Consider the following 20844-nt stretch of genomic DNA (forward strand, 5'->3'; position numbering starts at 1 on the left):
TGACTTCATAGCATTGTTACTGAAAGCTGGTTTACATCCGTATGCCAACTGTGCATGCAACATGCAGTATTTTACAGGTATGTGTGAGTGACAAAATATAAACACAAATATGGGAAACATTCTACTTTTAGAAGAACTGAACTATTGTTTTATGTTTTTGGCAGAATCTATAACCATAGACTTTATTAGGTTCCCTGCAGCAGAAAAATGTTTTCCCCGTACTCCTAAACTTTGTGCTGTTTTGGACAAAGTGGTGATTTATAAACATTCATTTCAGGTCATGTGAGTGATTATGGACAAGGTCAATTGGACAACTGCCATCTCATAGACGCCATCGTCCAGCCACAGTTCTGAGAAACAGTCTGTAAGAATTTGTGGCTTCACAAGGCTGTGTTATCCAAACACTCGTACATTCTTGTCCCTGAGATACTGACTAGTTTCAAGATGTGGGAAAGTAATATTTGTAGATGTCCGTACAGCTAGACAGAACATTTCCTAGGCTTTTTTTTTTTTTAAGTCTTGTTGCAAAAATAATTAAAAGTGTCTGTTACTTGAATCAAAACAATTAGAAATAAAATACACAACTATGGACCTGATTCAGACCCGCTCGCTAGATGCAACCGCTCGCTCCCAGCGTATGGTAATTCAGCTAAGTGACGTCAAGACAGCCGCTCGCACGGCAAGGCATAAGCACGCCCACTATGTCTTGGCGAGCGATCACTTTGTGTTTATAGACGCCCACCAGCCTGTCTTTAGCCGCCCACTAGCGTACGTCATCTCCAGGAAGTATATACAAAAATCGGTACATCGGGAACCATCGGAACAGACCGCAGCGCTTGCAATTGACTGTACCCTACCGCAAGTACTGCGAGCACTTCAGTGTAAAAATAAATCAGGTGATGTGTACTATGACACTGCCTGATAATTATGCACGCCTCGGCATTGAAACACTCTGGCACAGCTACGTCCGCAACTCCACTCCCCCGTTACTACTACCCTGCCCCTTTTACCACCCACAAACGGCCTCTCCTGTCATTCATTCCACTGGGCTGTCATGGCAGGGCGAGTGAGCACATTCCAATCGCTCGTACTAGTTTGCACACGCGCACTGCAAACTACACGCAAGTGCACATTAGCGAACATTGGGCCTGATTCAGAGCCGCTCGTAAGCGGCCGCTCGTTCATTCCGAGCGATGTTTGCCCAACTGCGCATGCGTACGGATCGTAATACGCATGCGCGAACCAGTCAGTGCGGCCGAAAATCGTTTGTTCGCTAAATAGCGAATGCCTGCTAATATGAGTGACAGGAGGAGGCGTATGTGGGTGGTAACAGGGGAAGGTGCTTGAAAACGGGGAGTGGAGATCAGAACGCAGGCGTGCTTAAAGGTCAAAACGGGTGTTTTATGGGTGTGCATAATTAATACAGCAGCGTCACTGACCACGTCACTGGGTTATTTTATAGTCAGAACTGCTCGCAAATTTGTGGTAGGAAAATCCAACCACAAGAATAGCGAGCAGTTCATACGCTGGTCGATGTACTCGATTAATCTAATAAATAGCGGACATGACGTATGATGCGAGCGGCCAGGGGGCGTTTTTATCCAAAAAACGACTGCATGTTTTGTTCACTCGTTCAGACATAGAGGCGGCAACAGACCGCAAAGAGCGAACAGTTCATTTGAATAGCCACCCCCTTTTTCTGAACGAGCGAGCGCTAATAGCGACCGGCTTGCAACGAGCGACCGCTTGCTTGTGAGCGGGTCTGAATCAGGTCCTATATCTGAAGTTAAACGTTAGAGAGATTCACATCAAGTTGTAGAAGTTTAGGAATCTTACAGGGCTCACATTTGTCTATTGTAAGTGAACCAAACAGAAAAATAGCGTCAGAAGCTGCATAAAGAGATGAGATCATTTATTTAACAATAAAAACCTCTCAGATATACCAGCAAGAGAGTAATGCACTTTGCAGCTATTTTGTTTCAAGAACTAAAGGTGCGCACACACCAGACGATGTGCTCACGATGCGATATAGTGAGCAATAACCCTTGAACTCTCCCTGGCAGCTCCCAGGCTCTCCAGGACATGATGTGGTGCTAAAAAGTGTCCAATGTGACTAAAGATCTATCGTGCACAAAATCTATCTATTGCACCAAATCGTGTATGAGATTGGCAAATCTTACCTGCAGTAGCCAAGATCTGAAGATGCGATGTACGACCAGCGGGTACGCGGATCGGTACTGTGATCGTGAGTAGACACTCACGATTTGGACATATTTTACGCGATTTGTCGTTCCGATGTGTCGAAATCGGGCGAGTCGTGTAAAATATCATCTAGGGTAAATGTAGGCATACTGTTGGGCAAAGCTGGTTTTGAACTGCGTAAATTACTATTATCTTTTTTTAATAAGGCACCACAAGGGTTCCATAGAACTGTAAAGGGGATAAAACTGACAAGAAGTACAGGCTAATAGTAAATGACCTGCTGTATTTAGATTCAGTATTCACCATCAACATAACACTGCCAACAGGAACGAGTACAAGACCAGTACAAGAGCCACCGAATCACATAAATGTTGGTCACTGAGAAACCAAATTTCTGGAATCGTATTTTATCTATGATATATAGGGGTTGATGTATCAAGCGGTGAAAAGTGTTGCCCATAGCAATCAATCAGCAATGAAGTAGCATTTATCAAGTACAGTCTATAAAATAATAGGTAGGAGCTGACTGGTTGCTATAGGCAACTTCTCCACTTATCACTTCTCCACACTTTTCACTGCTTGATACATAAACTTCTTAGTTTTGAATGTAATGCTCCTTTAACTTTACCATGTATACCACTAGCCACAAACCATTCCCTGTTCTAGCAGGTAACTACCAAATAGCAGGGGTGCAGTTGGTAATCAACGAATGTTATTGTGTATTTAAGAGTCAGATTATCTTCAGTGTCATAAAAATTAGCTTAGTAAATTTAAATAAAAATGTTCTTCTGTAAAATGATGCTGAAAGCAACATGACAATTCACTTCTGGAAAGGAAATAAAAATGGGTATTTGGATACATGAGCATAGGTTTCATACTTTTAGATAAAAATGTGCAACAGTGATGGACTTAACCACTATATATATCCACAGCTAAATCAGCCTAAATGGCATGTACACTTCATATCTTTACTCCTAACCCCATCTACTTATAAGGTGCTTTACAAATCTATTTCTCACAACTTATTTGCCTCCCCGCAGCACTAAAATTGGCCATACAGACTCCCGAATTACTCCTGCGCTCCCAGGGGAATAGACCATCTCCCGGATTGAGGGGGGGGGGATGTGAGGTGGATGATTACATGATTTGCAGTAAATTGCGTTGCCATGGCCCCGCCCCTGCTGTGTAAATGGGGCAGAGCCACAATGACATGAGTCACTGAGCCGCACATCCCACCTCCTCAGTCCGGAGGCCTTACAAGTACACCGGTATGGTGTTAGTTGGAGTATCTAGAACAGATGTAGATGTTAGAAATATCTATATGTTACTTTGATGTAGTGACAATGGTTTTTTTTATACTTAATTTATCTCCGGATTGTCAACAATTACTCTATAATCATTAATAAAAATTTGTTAAAAAAAATAAATAAAAATAAATATTTATATGCTTATTTTTCCCATCAGAAGACAGTATACATAAATACATAAATAACAATAAAATGCAACTGTATCAATTGTGGAATATAACTTAAAATGTATAGAGTTAAAGTTATTGTAAAATCAATACCAACCACCAGTCTGTAATAAAAATTTCTTCTTTTGCTGCTTCCATAGCATCTGCCACGTCATTAAAATATACCTTAGCATTGACGTACCTAAAATAAATCAGAATAAATATAGTTACATTTCTAAATAAAATAATGCAATCTGCAAATCAAATGAGATGTTTCAGAATGACTTTTCCTGAAGAAGTGAGGTGTTCTGTCACAAAAGCTCATGCACCTGCTTTACTACGTAAGCATTAGTGTATGTGTGCACCTGCCCTACACTAGGTGTAAAAGACATGCCTCACCACAAGGGCACATGCACCTGCTTTACTACGACAACATTAGGGTATATGTGCACCTGCCCTACACTAGGTGTAAAAGACATGCCTCACCACAAGGGCACATGCACCTGCTTTACTACGACAACATTAGTGTATATGTGCACCTGCCCTACACTAGGTGTAAAAGACATGCCTCACCACAAGGGCACATGCACCTGCTTTACTACGACAACATTAGTGTATATGTGCACCTGCCCTACACTAGGTGTAAAAGACATGCCTCACCACAAGGGCACATGCACCTGCTTTACTACATCAACATTAGTGTATATGTGCACCTGCCCTACACTATGTGTAAAAGACATGCCTCACCACAAGGGCACATGCACCTGCTTTACTACGACAACATTAGTGTATATGTGCACCTGCCCTACACTAGGTGTAAAAGACATGCCTCACCACAAGGGCACATGCACCTGCTTTACTACGACAACATTAGTGTATATGTACACCTGCCCTACACTAGGTGTAAAAGAAATGCCTCACCACAAGGGCACATGCACCTGCTTTACTACGACAACATTAGTGTATATGTGCACCTGCCCTACACTAGATGTAAAAGACATGCCTCACCACAAGGGCACATGCACCTGCTTTACTACGACAACATTAGTGTATAAGTGCACCTGCCCTACAGTAGGTGTAAAAGACATGCCTCACCACAAGGGCACATGCACCTGCTTTACTACGATAACATTAGTATATATGTGCACCTGCCCTACACTAGGTGTAAAAGACATGCCTCACCACAAGGGCACATGCACCTGCTTTACTACGACAACATTAGTGTATATGTGCACCTGCCCTACACTAGGTGTAAACGACATGCCTCACCACAAGGGCACATGCACCTGCTTTACTACGACAACATTAGTGTATATGTGCACCTGCCCTACACTAGGTGTAAAAGACATGCCTCACCACAAGGGCACATGAACCTGCTTTACTACGACAACATTAATGTATATGTGCACCTGCCCTACACTAGGTGTAAAAGACATGCCTCACCACAAGGGAACATGCACCTGCTTTACTACGACAACATTAGTGTATATGTGCACCTGCCCTACACTAGATGTAAAAGACATGCCTCACCACAAGGGCACATGCACCTGCTTTACTACGACAACATTAGTGTATAAGTGCACCTGCCCTACAGTAGGTGTAAAAGACATGCCTCACCACAAGGGCACATGCACCTGCTTTACTACGACAACATTAGTGTATATGTGCACCTGCCCTACACTAGGTGTAAAAGACATGCCTCACCACAAGGGCACATGCACCTGCTTTACTACGACAACATTAGTGTATATGTGCACCTGCCCTACACTAGGTGTAAAAGACATGCCTCACCACAAGGGCACATGAACCTGCTTTACTACGACAACATTAGTGTATATGTGCACCTGCCCTACACTAGGTGTAAAAGACATGCCTCACCACAAGGGCACATGCACCTGCTTTACTACGACAACATTAGTGTATATGTGCACCTGCCCTACACTAGATGTAAAAGACATGCCTCACCACAAGGGCACATGCACCTGCTTTACTACGACAACATTAGTGTATAAGTGCACCTGCCGTACAGTAGGTGTAAAAGACATGCCTCACCACAAGGGCACATGCACCTGCTTTACTACGACAACATTAGTGTATATGTGCACCTGCCCTACACTAGGTGTAAAAGACATGCCTCACCACAAGGGCACATGCACCTGCTTTACTACGACAACATTAGTGTATATGTGCACCTGCCCTACACTAGGTGTAAAAGACATGCCTCACCACAAGGGCACATGCACCTGCTTTACTACATCAACATTAGTGTATATGTGCACCTGCCCTACACTATGTGTAAAAGACATGCCTCACCACAAGGGCACATGCACCTGCTTTACTACGACAACATTAGTGTATATGTGCACCTGCCCTACACTAGGTGTAAAAGACATGCCTCACCACAAGGGCACATGCACCTGCTTTACTACGACAACATTAGTGTATATGTGCACCTGCCCTACACTAGGTGTAAAAGACATGCCTCACCACAAGGGCACATGCACCTGCTTTACTACGACAACATTAGTGTATATGTGCACCTGCCCTACACTAGATGTAAAAGACATGCCTCACCACAAGGGCACATGCACCTGCTTTACTACGACAACATTAGTGTATAAGTGCACCTGCCCTACAGTAGGTGTAAAAGACATGCCTCACCACAAGGGCACATGCACCTGCTTTACTACGATAACATTAGTATATATGTGCACCTGCCCTACACTAGGTGTAAAAGACATGCCTCACCACAAGGGCACATGCACCTGCTTTACTACGACAACATTAGTGTATATGTGCACCTGCCCTACACTAGGTGTAAACGACATGCCTCACCACAAGGGCACATGCACCTGCTTTACTACGACAACATTAGTGTATATGTGCACCTGCCCTACACTAGGTGTAAAAGACATGCCTCACCACAAGGGCACATGCACCTGCTTTACTACGACAACAATAGTGTATATATGCACCTGCCCTACACTAGGTGTAAAAGACATGCCTCACCACAAGGGCACATGCACCTGCTTTACTACGACAACATTAGTGTATATGTGCACCTGCCCTACACTAGGTGTAAAAGACATGCCTCACCACAAGGGCACATGAACCTGCTTTACTACGACAACATTAGTGTATATGTGCACCTGCCCTACACTAGGTGTAAAAGACATGCCTCACCACAAGGGAACATGCACCTGCTTTACTACGACAACATTAGTGTATATGTGCACCTGCCCTACACTAGATGTAAAAGACATGCCTCACCACAAGGGCACATGCACCTGCTTTACTACGACAACATTAGTGTATAAGTGCACCTGCCCTACAGTAGGTGTAAAAGACATGCCTCACCACAAGGGCACATGCACCTGCTTTACTACGACAACATTAGTGTATATGTGCACCTGCCCTACACTAGGTGTAAAAGACATGCCTCACCACAAGGGCACATGCACCTGCTTTACTACGACAACATTAGTGTATATGTGCACCTGCCCTACACTAGGTGTAAAAGACATGCCTCACCACAAGGGCACATGAACCTGCTTTACTACGACAACATTAGTGTATATGTGCACCTGCCCTACACTAGGTGTAAAAGACATGCCTCACCACAAGGGCACATGCACCTGCTTTACTACGACAACATTAGTGTATATGTGCACCTGCCCTACACTAGATGTAAAAGACATGCCTCACCACAAGGGCACATGCACCTGCTTTACTACGACAACATTAGTGTATAAGTGCACCTGCCGTACAGTAGGTGTAAAAGACATGCCTCACCACAAGGGCACATGCACCTGCTTTACTACGACAACATTAGTGTATATGTGCACCTGCCCTACACTAGGTGTAAAAGACATGCCTCACCACAAGGGCACATGCACCTGCTTTACTACGACAACATTAGTGTATATGTGCACCTGCCCTACACTAGGTGTAAAAGACATGCCTCACCACAAGGGCACATGCACCTGCTTTACTACGACAACATTAGTGTATATGTGCACCTGCCCTACACTAGGTGTAAAAGACATGCCTCACCACAAGGGCACATGCACCTGCTTTACTACGACAACATTAGTGTATATGTGCACCTGCCCTACACTAGATGTAAAAGACATGCCTCACCACAAGGGCACATGCACCTGCTTTACTACAACATTAGTGTATAAGTGCACCTGCCCTACAGTAGGTGTAAAAGACATGCCTCACCACAAGGGCACATGCACCTGCTTTACTACGACAACATTAGTGTATATGTGCACCTGCCCTACACTAGATGTAAAAGACATGCCTCACCACAAGGGCACATGCACCTGCTTTACTACGACAACATTAGTGTATATGTGCACCTGCCCTACACTAGATGTAAAAGACATGCCTCACCACAAGGGCACATGCACCTGCTTTACTACGACAACATTAGTGTATAAGTGCACCTGCCCTACACTAGGTGTAAAAGACATGCCTCACCACAAGGGCACATGCACCTGCTTTACTACGACAACATTAGTGTATATGTGCACCTGCCCTACACTAGATGTAAAAGACATGCCTCACCACAAGGGCACATGCACCTGCTTTACTACATCAACATTAGTGTATATGTGCACCTGCCCTACACTAGGTTAAAAGACATGCCTCACCACAAGGGCACATGCACCTGCTTTACTACATCAACATTAGTGTATGTGTGCACCTGCCCTACACTAGGTGTAAAAGACATGCCTCACCACAAGGGCACATGCACCTGCTTTACTACGACAACATTAGTGTATATGTGCACCTGCCCTACACTAGGTGTAAAAGACATGCCTCACCACAAGGGCACATGCACCTGCTTTACTACATCAACATTAGTGTATATGTGCACCTGCCCTACTACATCAACATTAGTGTATGTGTGCACCTGCCCTACACTAGGTGTAAAAGATATGCCTCACCACAAGGGCACATGCACCTGCTTTACTACGACAACATTAGTGTATATGTGCACCTGCCCTACACTAGGTGTAAAAGACATGCCTCACCACAAGGGCACATGCACCTGCTTTACTACGACAACATTAGTGTATATGTGCACCTGCCCTACACTAGGTGTAAAAGACATGCCTCACCACAAGGGCACATGCACCTGCTTTACTACATCAACATTAGTGTATATGTGCACCTGCCCTACACTAGGTGTAAAAGACATGCCTCACCACAAGGGCACATGCACCTGCTTTACTACGACAACAATAGTGTATATGTGCACCTGCCCTACACTAGGTGTAAAAGACATGCCTCACCACAAGGGCACATGCACCTGCTTTACTACGACAACATTAGTGTATATGTGCACCTGCCCTACACTAGGTGTAAAAGACATGCCTCACCACAAGGGCACATGCACCTGCTTTACTACGACAACATTAGTGTATATGTGCACCTGCCCTACACTAGGTGTAAAAGACATGCCTCACCACAAGGGCACATGCACCTGCTTTACTACATCAACATTAGTGTATATGTGCACCTGCCCTACACTAGGTGTAAAAGACATGCCTCACCACAAGGGCACATGCACCTGCTTTACTACGACAACATTAGTGTATATGTGCACCTGCCCTACACTAGGTGTAAAAGACATGCCTCACCACAAGGGCACATGCACCTGCTTTACTACGACAACATTAGTGTATATGTGCACCTGCCCTACATAGAAGTAAAAGACATGCCTCACCACAAGGGCACATGCACCTGCTTTACTACATCAACATTAGTGTATATGTGCACCTGCCCTACACTAGGTTAAAAGACATGCCTCACCTCAACGGGCACATGCACCTGCTTTACTACATCAACATTAGTGTATGTGTGCACCTGCCCTACACTAGGTGTAAAAGACATGCCTCACCACAAGGGCACATGCACCTGCTTTACTACGACAACATTAGTGTATATGTGCACCTGCCCTACACTAGGTGTAAAAGACATGCCTCACCACAAGGGCACATGCACCTGCTTTACTACATCAACATTAGTGTATATGTGCACCTGCCCTACACTAGGTTAAAAGACATGCCTCACCACAAGGGCACATGCACCTGCTTTACTACATCAACATTAGTGTATGTGTGCACCTGCCCTACACTAGGTGTAAAAGACATGCCTCACCACAAGGGCACATGCACCTGCTTTACTACATCAACATTAGTGTATATGTGCACCTGCCCTACACTAGGTGTAAAAGACATGCCTCACCACAAGGGCACATGCACCTGCTTTACTACGACAACATTAGTGTATATGTGCACCTGCCCTACACTAGGTGTAAAAGACATGCCTCACCACAAGGGCACATGCACCTGCTTTACTACGACAACAATAGTGTATATGTGCACCTGCCCTACACTAGGTGTAAAAGACATGCCTCACCACAAGGGCACATGCACCTGCTTTACTACGACAACATTAGTGTATATGTGCACCTGCCCTACACTAGGTGTAAAAGACATGCCTCACCACAAGGGCACATGCACCTGCTTTACTACGACAACATTAGTGTATATGTGCACCTGCCCTACACTAGGTGTAAAAGACATGCCTCACCACAAGGGCACATGCACCTGCTTTACTACGACAACATTAGTGTATATGTGCACCTGCCCTACACTAGGTGTAAAAGACATGCCTCACCACAAGGGCACATGAACCTGCTTTACTACGACAACATTAGTGTATATGTGCACCTGCCCTACACTAGGTGTAAAAGACATGCCTCACCACAAGGGCACATGCACCTGCTTTACTACATCAACATTAGTGTATATGTGCACCTGCCCTACACTAGGTGTAAAAGACATGCCTCACCACAAGGACACATGCACCTGCTTTACTACGACAACAATAGTGTATATGTGCACCTGCCCTACACTAGGTGTAAAAGACATGCCTCACCACAAGGGCACATGCACCTGCTTTACTACGACAACATTAGTGTATATGTGCACCTGCCCTACACTAGGTGTAAAAGACATGCCTCACCACAAGGGCACATGCACCTGCTTTACTACGACAACATTAGTGTATATGTGCACCTGCCCTACACTAGGTGTAAAAGACATGCCTCACCACAAGGGCACATGCACTAACATGCTGGCCTGCACAGGCCACATGCTCTCACTCACCTTTCCCTACATAAGAATGCCCCACAGGGCCGTAACTAGGGGTGTGCATCCTGTGACGTGGCCAGGGCCACCATCAGGGGAGGACTGCTGGGACTGGAGCGAGAGGGGGGCCCAGACGGCAGCTGTGTGGATAGCACCGGCAGCCAAGGAGAAATAGTGCTGGCAGCATTTAAAATATTGTGCTGGCCACAATCAGAGTTGAGGATTGCACTGGCAGCGGCTGCTCCTGATTGGCTGCCGATCCGCGGGCTTTGATTGGCTCGCGGCCAGCGCCATATTCGAAATGCCCCACTATCGATGTAGCTCCATTCACATTACACACAGCTCTGCCCACCTCTGCCCCAACCCACTGGGGGGCTGCCTATTTTGTCAGTACCGGGTCTCAGAATTCTAATGGTAGCACTGGGCGTGGCACATGGTGCAGTGCCCTAGGGGCGGCACCATCACTGTTCCATAGAATGGCTTCCTGCAGCCAGCAGCGCTACTGCAGAGCCGTCCGGAGTGTCCAAGGGACGCTCCGGGCAGTCACCCTTCAGTCTGTAGAGCTGCCTGGAGCATCTTTAAGACACTCTGGGCTACGAAATCTGGATATGGTACATTGTTTTCTGAGCACATGATTGTACAGGAGGACATGGATAACTTGCTGGAGATCTTTTATATACGTTCATATATGTTTCCAAACCTCTAATAGGGGAGTATACTGTAGGGAAAACACTCTTTTTTTGTACTTTTTCACCAGAATAATCCACAATTAGATGTTTTGTATGTAGTTTATAGGTGAGTTAACTATTTCTGGGTCCACCTCTGTTTGATTCTTCCAGGTTGTCGTGTTTCATTATTGCTGCTATACAATGGCATCACCATGCAATTACACAGAAATGACATACAGCAACAAAAGAGGTCATTTCAGTTCTTCCCATAAGTCAACTATAGTAATAAGAATGCAAATTGTGGGTATGACCTTAGCTGAAATGGGCTGTTACAAGTGATATGCTTTACAGATGAGTCGTTATTTACTGTGCAGGGAATACATTCCGTAATCACCAAATGCACAGAAAGAAAAGTTTAATGTCAGTGCTGATCTGTTAAAGGAGTGGACCCAGAGGGCCTGATTCACTACGGATCGCTATTGCGATCACAGCTGCGATTACGCACGTAGGTATGCCGCGAAAATATGCTAATGACTGCAATCACAAAGCCAGCATAGAGACGCCCACTACAGCTTTTGCACATCTGTAATACCTTGCAATCCTGTGTATACATCGGGAACATCGAGTAACATCGGCCCCTCACGCACAAATACAACAGATCTGACCTTACTCAGAAATTGCTAACCTCGTCGCACGCAGTGAGTACTGAAGCTGCGTATGCCATCGCAGTGGCTAATTTATGCATGCCCAAGTAACAGCGTTCAAACGGACAGGCACACCTGCATTTCTCTGACCACTCCCCATCACCACCCCCAAACGCTGACCTGAAGTCACTCACTCTGTGATGGCTTTGTATCAGCATAGGTGGTCGCAATGCTAATTCACACATGAGCACTGCGATGCATGCGCAGTACTCACCATCGACCAATCTGCGTATGCGGTTGCAACTGCGATCCATGATGAATCAGACCCAGAGTCAGCCATGTAATACTAACACCATTGTCGTCACTTCCAAAGCACAAAACAGCTGAGGCGCAAGGCAACAACTTCTTTGGTTTACACAAAGTGCCAGGGTTTGTGTTGGCAAATGAACAGCCGCCTGTACCAGCCATTAGGTGGAGCTGTGAGGAATGAGGGTCAGTATGCAGCAGGAGCACAGGTGAGCCTAATGTTACACAGCAGTACAAACAAGTATTTCAATTTCCAGAGTGAGACTAAAGCTGCATACACACACAATGATTTTGTAAATGAACGATTTTATTAAACGATTTTCGTTCATTTTTTCAAGGGAAATATGAACGAAAATCGTTTACTAAAATCGTTCATTTACTAAATGTAATGAACGATTTTTTTGAACTACAAACGATTTTTGCATATTCCTTTAATGAAAATAGTTGAGTTGGTCAGTCTGACTGAACTACAAACGTGAACGCGCATGAACGACAATCGTTCATCGTTTTAACTTAGAAAGTGAACAATTTTTTCAATGATGAACGATATTCAATATCGTTTATCGATAATCGTTCAAAAAATCGTTGTGTGTGTATGCAACTTAACAAATGAAGATAAATGGAGGAGAGGGCTTATCTGTACGGTCAGTGCTTGTTGGAGCAGGGGCACACGCCCATTTTACCTCTATAAAACACTTCTATTTTTTACCAGTTCTAAGATGCTGGAGATCAGGTCTAAAATTGCACTTTTAATAAAATGCATTTTGCATGGATTGCCACCTGTTCATGTTCTGTAGTTTGGGTCCCTTTGGGGAGCTGATTATACGGCTGCGTGAGGTGCTAAGGTGTGGTCTGCATAAGGCAGGTCAGGGAACCTGTAACCCTGACAAGTTAGAAATAGACAGGTGATCTTAAATTGCAGTGTGTCTAACGCACCGCCGCCTATGCAGTCTAAAACGTACACTTATCTAAATAGCTGCATACTGTAAATACAATAAGTAATTTAGAAGCATTTACATATATGTGTGTACATATGTATGACTTGACCAACAACTTCCCCTTGCTTTGTTACCGACGCAGATAGATTTGATGTATTTGTAAATGCATTTTTAACGTATATGTATATCTTAGGTTTTCCTATTTATTCTTACTCCAGCCTCCAGTCGCTGGCACATCGTTACACTCCCTTTTCAGCGTGTCAAACTATACACTGAAGTGCCAAACGTCATGGGATAGATGCCTAGTATACAGAGCTGGTCCTAGGCATAGACAAACTAAGCAAATGCCTAGGGGCACCCAAGCAGAGCCGGTTTGGTGCAGGCACGGCCTGAGCACCTGCTGCTGGCTGGGCAGAGACTATGGCGGCTGCTACTTTATTATTATTATTATTATTATTATCATTTATTTATATGGCGCCACAAATGTTCCGCAGCTCCTTACAAAGCACATAAACAAGTTGTAGACAAGCGACTTACAGAACAAAACAATACAGGACCAGGACATGGATAATATATATTGCTACATTAGTGTCCATAACACCCAGATAAGCAACATAGCGTAAGCAGCCAAGTGTTAGGTGCCCTAGTGGTGAGTAAGAAGTAGATGAAACTAAAGTAGGGAGAAGTACAAGAGGTTAGAGGGCCCTGCTCATAAGAGCTTACATTCTAAAAGGGGAGGGGAAGACAAACAGGGGTGACACAGATGGGGAGGAAGGTGTATGTATCAGGGAGTTAGAATGACAGCTGGAAGGCTTTGATGAAATAATGGGTCTTGAGAGCCCGTTTGAAGGATTGCAAAGAGGTGGAGAGTCTGATGGGGAGTGGGAGAGAGTTCCAGAGGTGGGGAGCAGTGCGGGCAAAATCTTGGAGGCGGGAGTGGGAGGAAGTAATCAGCTGGCATGAAAGGCGGCGTGCATTAGTTGAACGAAGAGAGCAGAGAGGAGAGTGAAGGGAGATGAGATCAGAGATGTATATGGGGGAAGATTGGGTGAGGGCTTTGCAAGTGAGCGTGAGAACCTTAAATTGGGTTCTAAAAGGGAAGGGGAGCCAGTGGAGGGCTTGTAGGAGAGGGGAGGCAGTTGTAGAGCGTTTGGAGAGGAATATAAGCTGTGCAGCAGCATTAAGGATAGACTGGAGAGGAGAGAGATGGGATTTGGGGAGGCCAGATAGGAGGAGGTTACAGTAGTCCAATCTGGAGATGACCAGTGAGTGTATGAGGGTTTTTGTAGCATCCTAGGTGAGATAGGGTCTGAGCTTAGAAATATTTTTGAGATGAAAACGACAGGACTGTGAAAGGTTCTGGATATGTGGTTTGAAGGAGAGGGACGAGTCCAGGATAACTCCAAGACAGCGCACTTTGGGGCTAGATGAGATAGTTATACCATCAATTGATAAAGAAATAGTGGGAAGTGAGGTTATGTGGGAGGGTGGGAAGACGATCAGCTCTGTCTTAGACATATTAAGTTTAAGAAATCGTTGGGACATCCAGGAAGAGATGGCAGAGAGACAGTTGGAGATACGAGTCAGAAGAGAGGGGGAGAGATCAGTGGAGGAAATGTAGACTTGAGTATCATCAGCATAGAGATGATAATGGAGGTCAAAAGAGCTGATGAGTTCACCTAGAGAGGAAGTATAGAGGGAGAATAGAAGAGGTCCAAGAACAGAACCTTGAGGAACACCTACTGTAAGAGGCTGTGGGGGGGAAGAGGAGTCATGAGAGGAAACTGAGAAAGATCGGTCAGAGAGGTAGGATGACAGCCAGGAGAGGGCAGTGTCACGTAGACCAAGGGAGTGAAGGATATGCAGCAGGAGAGGGTGGTCCACAGTGTCAAAAGCAGCAGAGAGATCAAGGAGAATGAGAAGAGAGTAGTGGCCCTTGGATTTGGCAGCAAGGAGGTTGTTGCTGACTTTCGTGAGGGCAGTTTCAGTGGAGTGGAGAGAACGGAAGCCGGACTGAAAAGGATCAAGGAGGGACTGGGAGGAAAGAAGAGTGGAAGGCGTTTGTAGACAATCCGCTCAAGGAGTTTGGAGGCAAGTCGGTAGTTAGAAAGAAGGTTAGGATCATAGGTTTTTTTAAGAATGGGGGAGACAAGGGCATGCTTGAATGAAGAAGGAACAGTGCCTGATGTGAGGGAGAGGTTAATGAGGTGGGCAAGATGGGAGCAGGCAGAAAGAGAGAGGAAGTGGAGGAGGTGGGAGGGGATAGGATCAAGGGGGGAGGGGGAAGAGGGGGAGGACCGGATGAGGGCCATGACTTCCTCTCCAGATACAGGGGAGAAGGATGCAAGAGTTGGTAAAGTTGATTGGGAGGGGTGATCTGGGAAAGGAGGAGGTGGAGAGCTGGGGGACTGGTTGGATATGATGTCCTGATGTATGGAATCAATTTTAGATGTAAAGTAGTTAGCAAAGTCAAGGGCAGAGAGCAAGGAGGGGAGACTAGGAGGGGGTGGGCGAGGGAGGGAGTTGAGAGTGGTGAAGAGACGCTGGGGATTAGAGGACTGAGAGGAGATGAGGATCTTGAAATATGACTGTTTAGAGAGGGAGAGAGCAGCACTATAGGATGAGAGCATAAATTTGAAATGGAGAAAATCTGCCATAGAGCGTGATCGTCTCCACTGTCGCTCGGCGGTTCGTGAACACTTTTGCAGGTATCTGGTGCATTTGGAATGCCAGGGTTGAGGAGTAGATCTGCAAGTGTGAGTAGTGATCACCGGAGCAACAGAGTCCATGGCAGAAGTAAGGGAGGCATTGTATAGGGAAGAGGCTTGGTCAGGACCGGAGAGAGAGACGATAGGTGAGAGAGTGAGTCAAGCAGGGAAGAAAAGGAAACTGTGTCGATAGCGTCAATGTTACGCTTAGTGATGGTGGCTTTTGGAGGTAGAGAAGGGGAAGGAGAGAGGGACAGGTTAAAAGAGAGAAGGTGATGGTCAGAAAGTGGGAAAGGGGAATTGGAGTGATCAGAAATATCACATCGGTGAGTGAAGACCAGATCAAGCAAATGGCCACTCACATGGGAGGGTGAGGAGGTCCATTGGGAGAGACCAAGTGAAGATGTGAGGGTGAGTAGTTTGGAGGCAGAGGATTCTGTGGGGATATCAATTGGAATATTGAAGTCACCTAGGATAATGGAGGGAAGGTCTGAGGAGAGAAAGTGAGGGAGCCAGGAAGCAAAGTTGTCAAGGAACTTGGAGGGAGGGCCTGGGGGACGGTAAATGACAGCTACTCTGAGGTGTACTGGGTGGAAGAGGCGTAAAGCATGGACTTCAAATGTAGAGAATGTAAGGGATGGTTCAGAGGGTATGGGTTAGTATGAGTAACCAGGGGATAGGAGGACTCCAACACCACCACCATGGCGACCCCCAGGTCGTGGGGTGTGGAAAAAGGTGAGGCCCCCAGAGGAGAGCGCTGCAGGAGAAGTGGTGTCAGAGGGTAAAATCCAGGTTTCAGTAATGGCTAAGAGATTCAGGGAGTTGGAGATGAAAAGGTCATGGGTTGGGACCAGTTTATTACAGACTGACCTGGCATTCCAGAGGGCACAGGATAGAGGGACAGAGTTTGTTGTAGAAATTTGGATAAGATTATCAGGGTTGCTATAGCGTGGAGGTGAGATTAGTTTGGGGGACCGAGATGAATAGAGTGTAGCGATGGTGCGGTCTCCAGTGCTAGAAGGGGAGCCAGCAGAAGGTGGGCAGGAAGGGAGCTTAATGATATGTGGATGGATGTGGGGTGAAGTGACATGGAGAGGGGGGTGGGAGGAGGGAATAGCAGTGAGGTAGTAGGACCCCAGTGTAGTATAAGAGAATGAAAGTGGAGTAATGGGAGAAGATGGGGAGGAAGGTAAACAGAGGAGAGGTGATAAGGGGAAGAGGAAGTGGAGGAGACAAGGGGGAAAGGATAAAGGTGGAAGCAAGGGGCAGGACAAAAGATTAGGTAGACACTGAGTGACGGTGGGAGTTGAAGAAAACATGGTCATGGTAAGGATGATGTGAATAAGGAAAGAAAAAGTTGAAAGTAGGAATGAAGAAAGAATGTAAGAGAGAGTGCAGATTTCCAGAAATGTAAGTAAGAGTACAGTGTGGGAAAAGTGTGTATGTAAAACAAAAGTTTATTATTGAGTATAATAAAAGTGGAGATTTGGTGGGAACAGAAGTTAAATAATAAAATATACAGTGGTTGGAGCTAGATGATATAAGACTTAGAAACAGAGCTAAGGTAAAAGTACATTATCATAGAGGTAAACTGACATAGCACAGATAAGTTTACATTAGGATTATATGTAAAGCACAGAGCCAGCAGCAATAGTAGGAAGGGAAGCACCAGGTTTATGCAGCCACCAGACAGGGAGTTCAGTGATTAAAGTCCTGGTTATGTATCCTCAGGAGCTAGTAGTATGGAGAATGTGAATTCACAATTGTTCATTCCACTTTGTCCAAGTAATGTTTGGCTTGCTGCTTGATTGTAGATCAGAGGGTTTCCCTCTGTTTCACTTCTGTGTAATGCTGATATAACTCCAATAATTGATTTAAAATTTAATTGGCACTTTTAAATCGGGCACTTCTAAGATAGGGCACCAGCCAAAGACTAACCAGCCTTACTATGAACCTTACATAGGAGATCTGGCATGTGAGGCCACTGATTACTAACTACCCCCAAAACACTCCCACTAGAATTGCCAGCAATAAATTACCTTAAACAAACAAATAGCACATACCATTACGCTAGCATCTGGGTCTATATAACTAAAAGCTAACAAAGGACACAAAAACAAAAAACTATATTCCAAACCATCAGCTACAGATAATATGCATTGATAAACTACTTAATTTAACATTACTGCTAATGCTGAGGCAGGGACATACAATTACAATTGCAGCAAGAATATGCTGGGAGCAGTAGTCAAATGCCTAGTACTGCTGAGGCAGGGACATACAATTGCAATTGCTACTGTCACTGTGCAGCATCCATGGTCGGAGCTCAGCTAACAGCTCCGATCGGGCCTGTCAGCAGCAAACAGTGAGCAGGCAGAGGCGGTTTGTGGGGATGGGGCACCTGGACAACGGCTAGTGGTCAGCGTGGGTGCTGTGCTGGGAGAGGTGTGCTGTGCTGGGAGAGGTGTGCTGTGCTGGGTGAGGGGTGCTGTGCTGGGTGAGGGGTGCTGTGCTGGTACAGGGGAGCTATTTGAGGGATACTGTGCTGGTAGAAGGGTGCTGTGCTAGGTGATGTGTGCTGTGCTGTGATCTGTGCTGGGTGAGGGGTGCTGGGAGCGCAACACAATGGGGAAGGGGCCAAAGCACAGCGAGACCATGCCCCTTCTGTGAGGCCACATGCTTTTTCAGGATCCTATGGGGGGCACCTTCCCAAATCTTGCTTAGGGCACTAATTTGGCTAGGGCCGGTCCTGCTAGTATAGGTCCCCCTCTAGCCCGGCGAAGTGCAGCAACTTGAAGTGGCAATGATTCCACAAATGGATGGAAGACCTGAACCCTACCATCAGCTCAAAACAACTGGAAGCGTAACTCATCAGACCACTCTGGTGGGTCTTCTGCTCCCATATCCCATGAAAGCTAAAGAACGCTGCACTGACTGCTGGATATGCGTCTGGTACCTCCTGCATTGAATGTGGATGTGATTTGAGCCAGTGTCACTTGTCTGTTGCCATGGACAATTCCAGCCAGACGCTGATGGTTATGAAATGTATGCACCTGTGGTCGCCCACTGTGCTGTCCAAGGTGGATAGTAATGCCTTCCATGTGGTATGCCCGGTACACACATGACAACGTAGGTCGAGAAATGTTGAATGTCCGCATATCTTCATAAATGGAATGTCCCTTCCGTTGTGCACTGTCTATCATAAACATCATGTCGTCTTGCCATGAGCAGCCTAACTGTTGTTCAAACTGACTCACGAGATGTCATATTACAGTTGATGCAGGTCTGGGCATTTCCAAGAAGTCACAGTACGGTGACCATTACCTTTACATACTGCTATCCCATGACTGTTAGCACTTCAGTGTATATTTTCAGAATCTTACTGACTAACAGGCAAAGAGCGCATTCTTCATAGATTATAATCCGCTAAAGTGACAGTGTTGTTATTCCAGGTACATACCATTTGCAGAGAGTGTGATTTTGAATTGCTGCATATGAGCCAAATCTGTGCTCCATAAGGAAGTTTTTCCCATGCTTTGTAACAAATTCTTCAATAGCCTGACCCCACCAGCGGGCATGTCGGTAGCTGTTACATTTTAAGATTAAAGACCTTTGAGAAAAAAAACATAAATTATTTTAATATCTTTATACTACACAATTATTTTTTTTCAAAATTACTAATAATTGTAACAATAAAATGCCAGAGAGAATAGGCAGACACCAAAATATTCCAGTGGAATTACCATAAATATATTTTTATATTTTATATACAATAAATATTTTTTACGGAAGACCCATCTCTCTCTGTAGTTTCTGAGTTACTGCTACCACTTTCCTCCAACTGCTGTATTCTCATAGAGTCACAGCCTCCAAAATGCTGAATGCATGGAACTGTGCAAGGTTAGAGAGCACCATGGTCTATTGGTGGGAGGCAACTGGGTACATGGTAAGTAACTTTGGAAAGATGCAACTCCCAGGGATGAGAAACCAAGGCTTTTACTACTTCTTTAAGATGGGTTTGTAAAAATACATAAAACAATAGAGTTTTTTCCAATTATGGGCAATACAGTTTAAAAAATAGGGGAAAAATGCCAAGTGCTATTAGTGATATTACATTATACATTTATTTATTTCCATTTGTAACAGAACATATGCAGTTGTCTTCATTTAAAATAGAAGTGATGGTTTTATGCCTCTTTATGGCAAATATGTGCAGGAGTGACTCAACATACTGTACACCCATCTATGCCAATATCTCTTACTGTTCCACCTTTGGGCAAGCTCTTCATAAACTCATCCCATATTGTACATTATATACTTCGGTTCCCTCTGCCAGGATCCTTCCTGTTACTGTAGCCCATTTGTGTTTGTTAGGCCTGCAATGAAACTAGCATAACTGCACCTGGCACCAGCACTACATCCTTTGAGCTCCACTGAGCAGAATTGATGGACTTTATTTAGTTCACCAACGCTGGAAGACATGGATTCAATCCAATTATATGCGAAGGGTGCAAGTTGTTGTTGCAACGGTGTTAAAACGCTGGCAATAGACCGGCACCTTGCACCCTTCGCGGCCCGCTCTGTGCCTGAATTTACTTTATTTTGCTTGTAGCCCTATGAGGCTGCAAGCACTTTCAGCGATTCCGGGCTGCTGTAAAGTTTGACCATTGACGCGATGACTCGCACCCGCGAGATCATCGCGGCTAATTGGATTGAGCCAATAGTTAGAGTTGACTGGAGGAGGTCCAAGCAAGGAAAC

At 45.2% G+C, this 20844-nt stretch overlaps 1 protein-coding gene across 3 annotated transcripts in view; it reads right to left on the bottom strand.

Annotated features, from left to right (window-relative positions):
- The window catches only part of PLD1 (phospholipase D1), a 262771-nt gene that overhangs the window by 76757 nt on the left and 165170 nt on the right, over positions 1 to 20844 (bottom strand). For all 3 annotated transcript variants that reach the window (XM_088452406.1, XM_088452407.1, XM_088452405.1), the window contains 2 exons: positions 19546 to 19695; positions 3774 to 3857 (listed from right to left, as the gene is read on the bottom strand). In XM_088452406.1, the coding sequence (XP_088308532.1) occupies positions 3774 to 3857; positions 19546 to 19695 (234 nt within the window). The remainder of the gene's footprint in view (positions 1 to 3773; positions 3858 to 19545; positions 19696 to 20844) is intronic.

This window comes from Taudactylus pleione, unplaced genomic scaffold, assembly GCF_031769625.1.
Source record: "Taudactylus pleione unplaced genomic scaffold, aTauple2 ptg000037l, whole genome shotgun sequence".
NCBI lineage: Eukaryota > Metazoa > Chordata > Amphibia > Anura > Myobatrachidae > Taudactylus > Taudactylus pleione.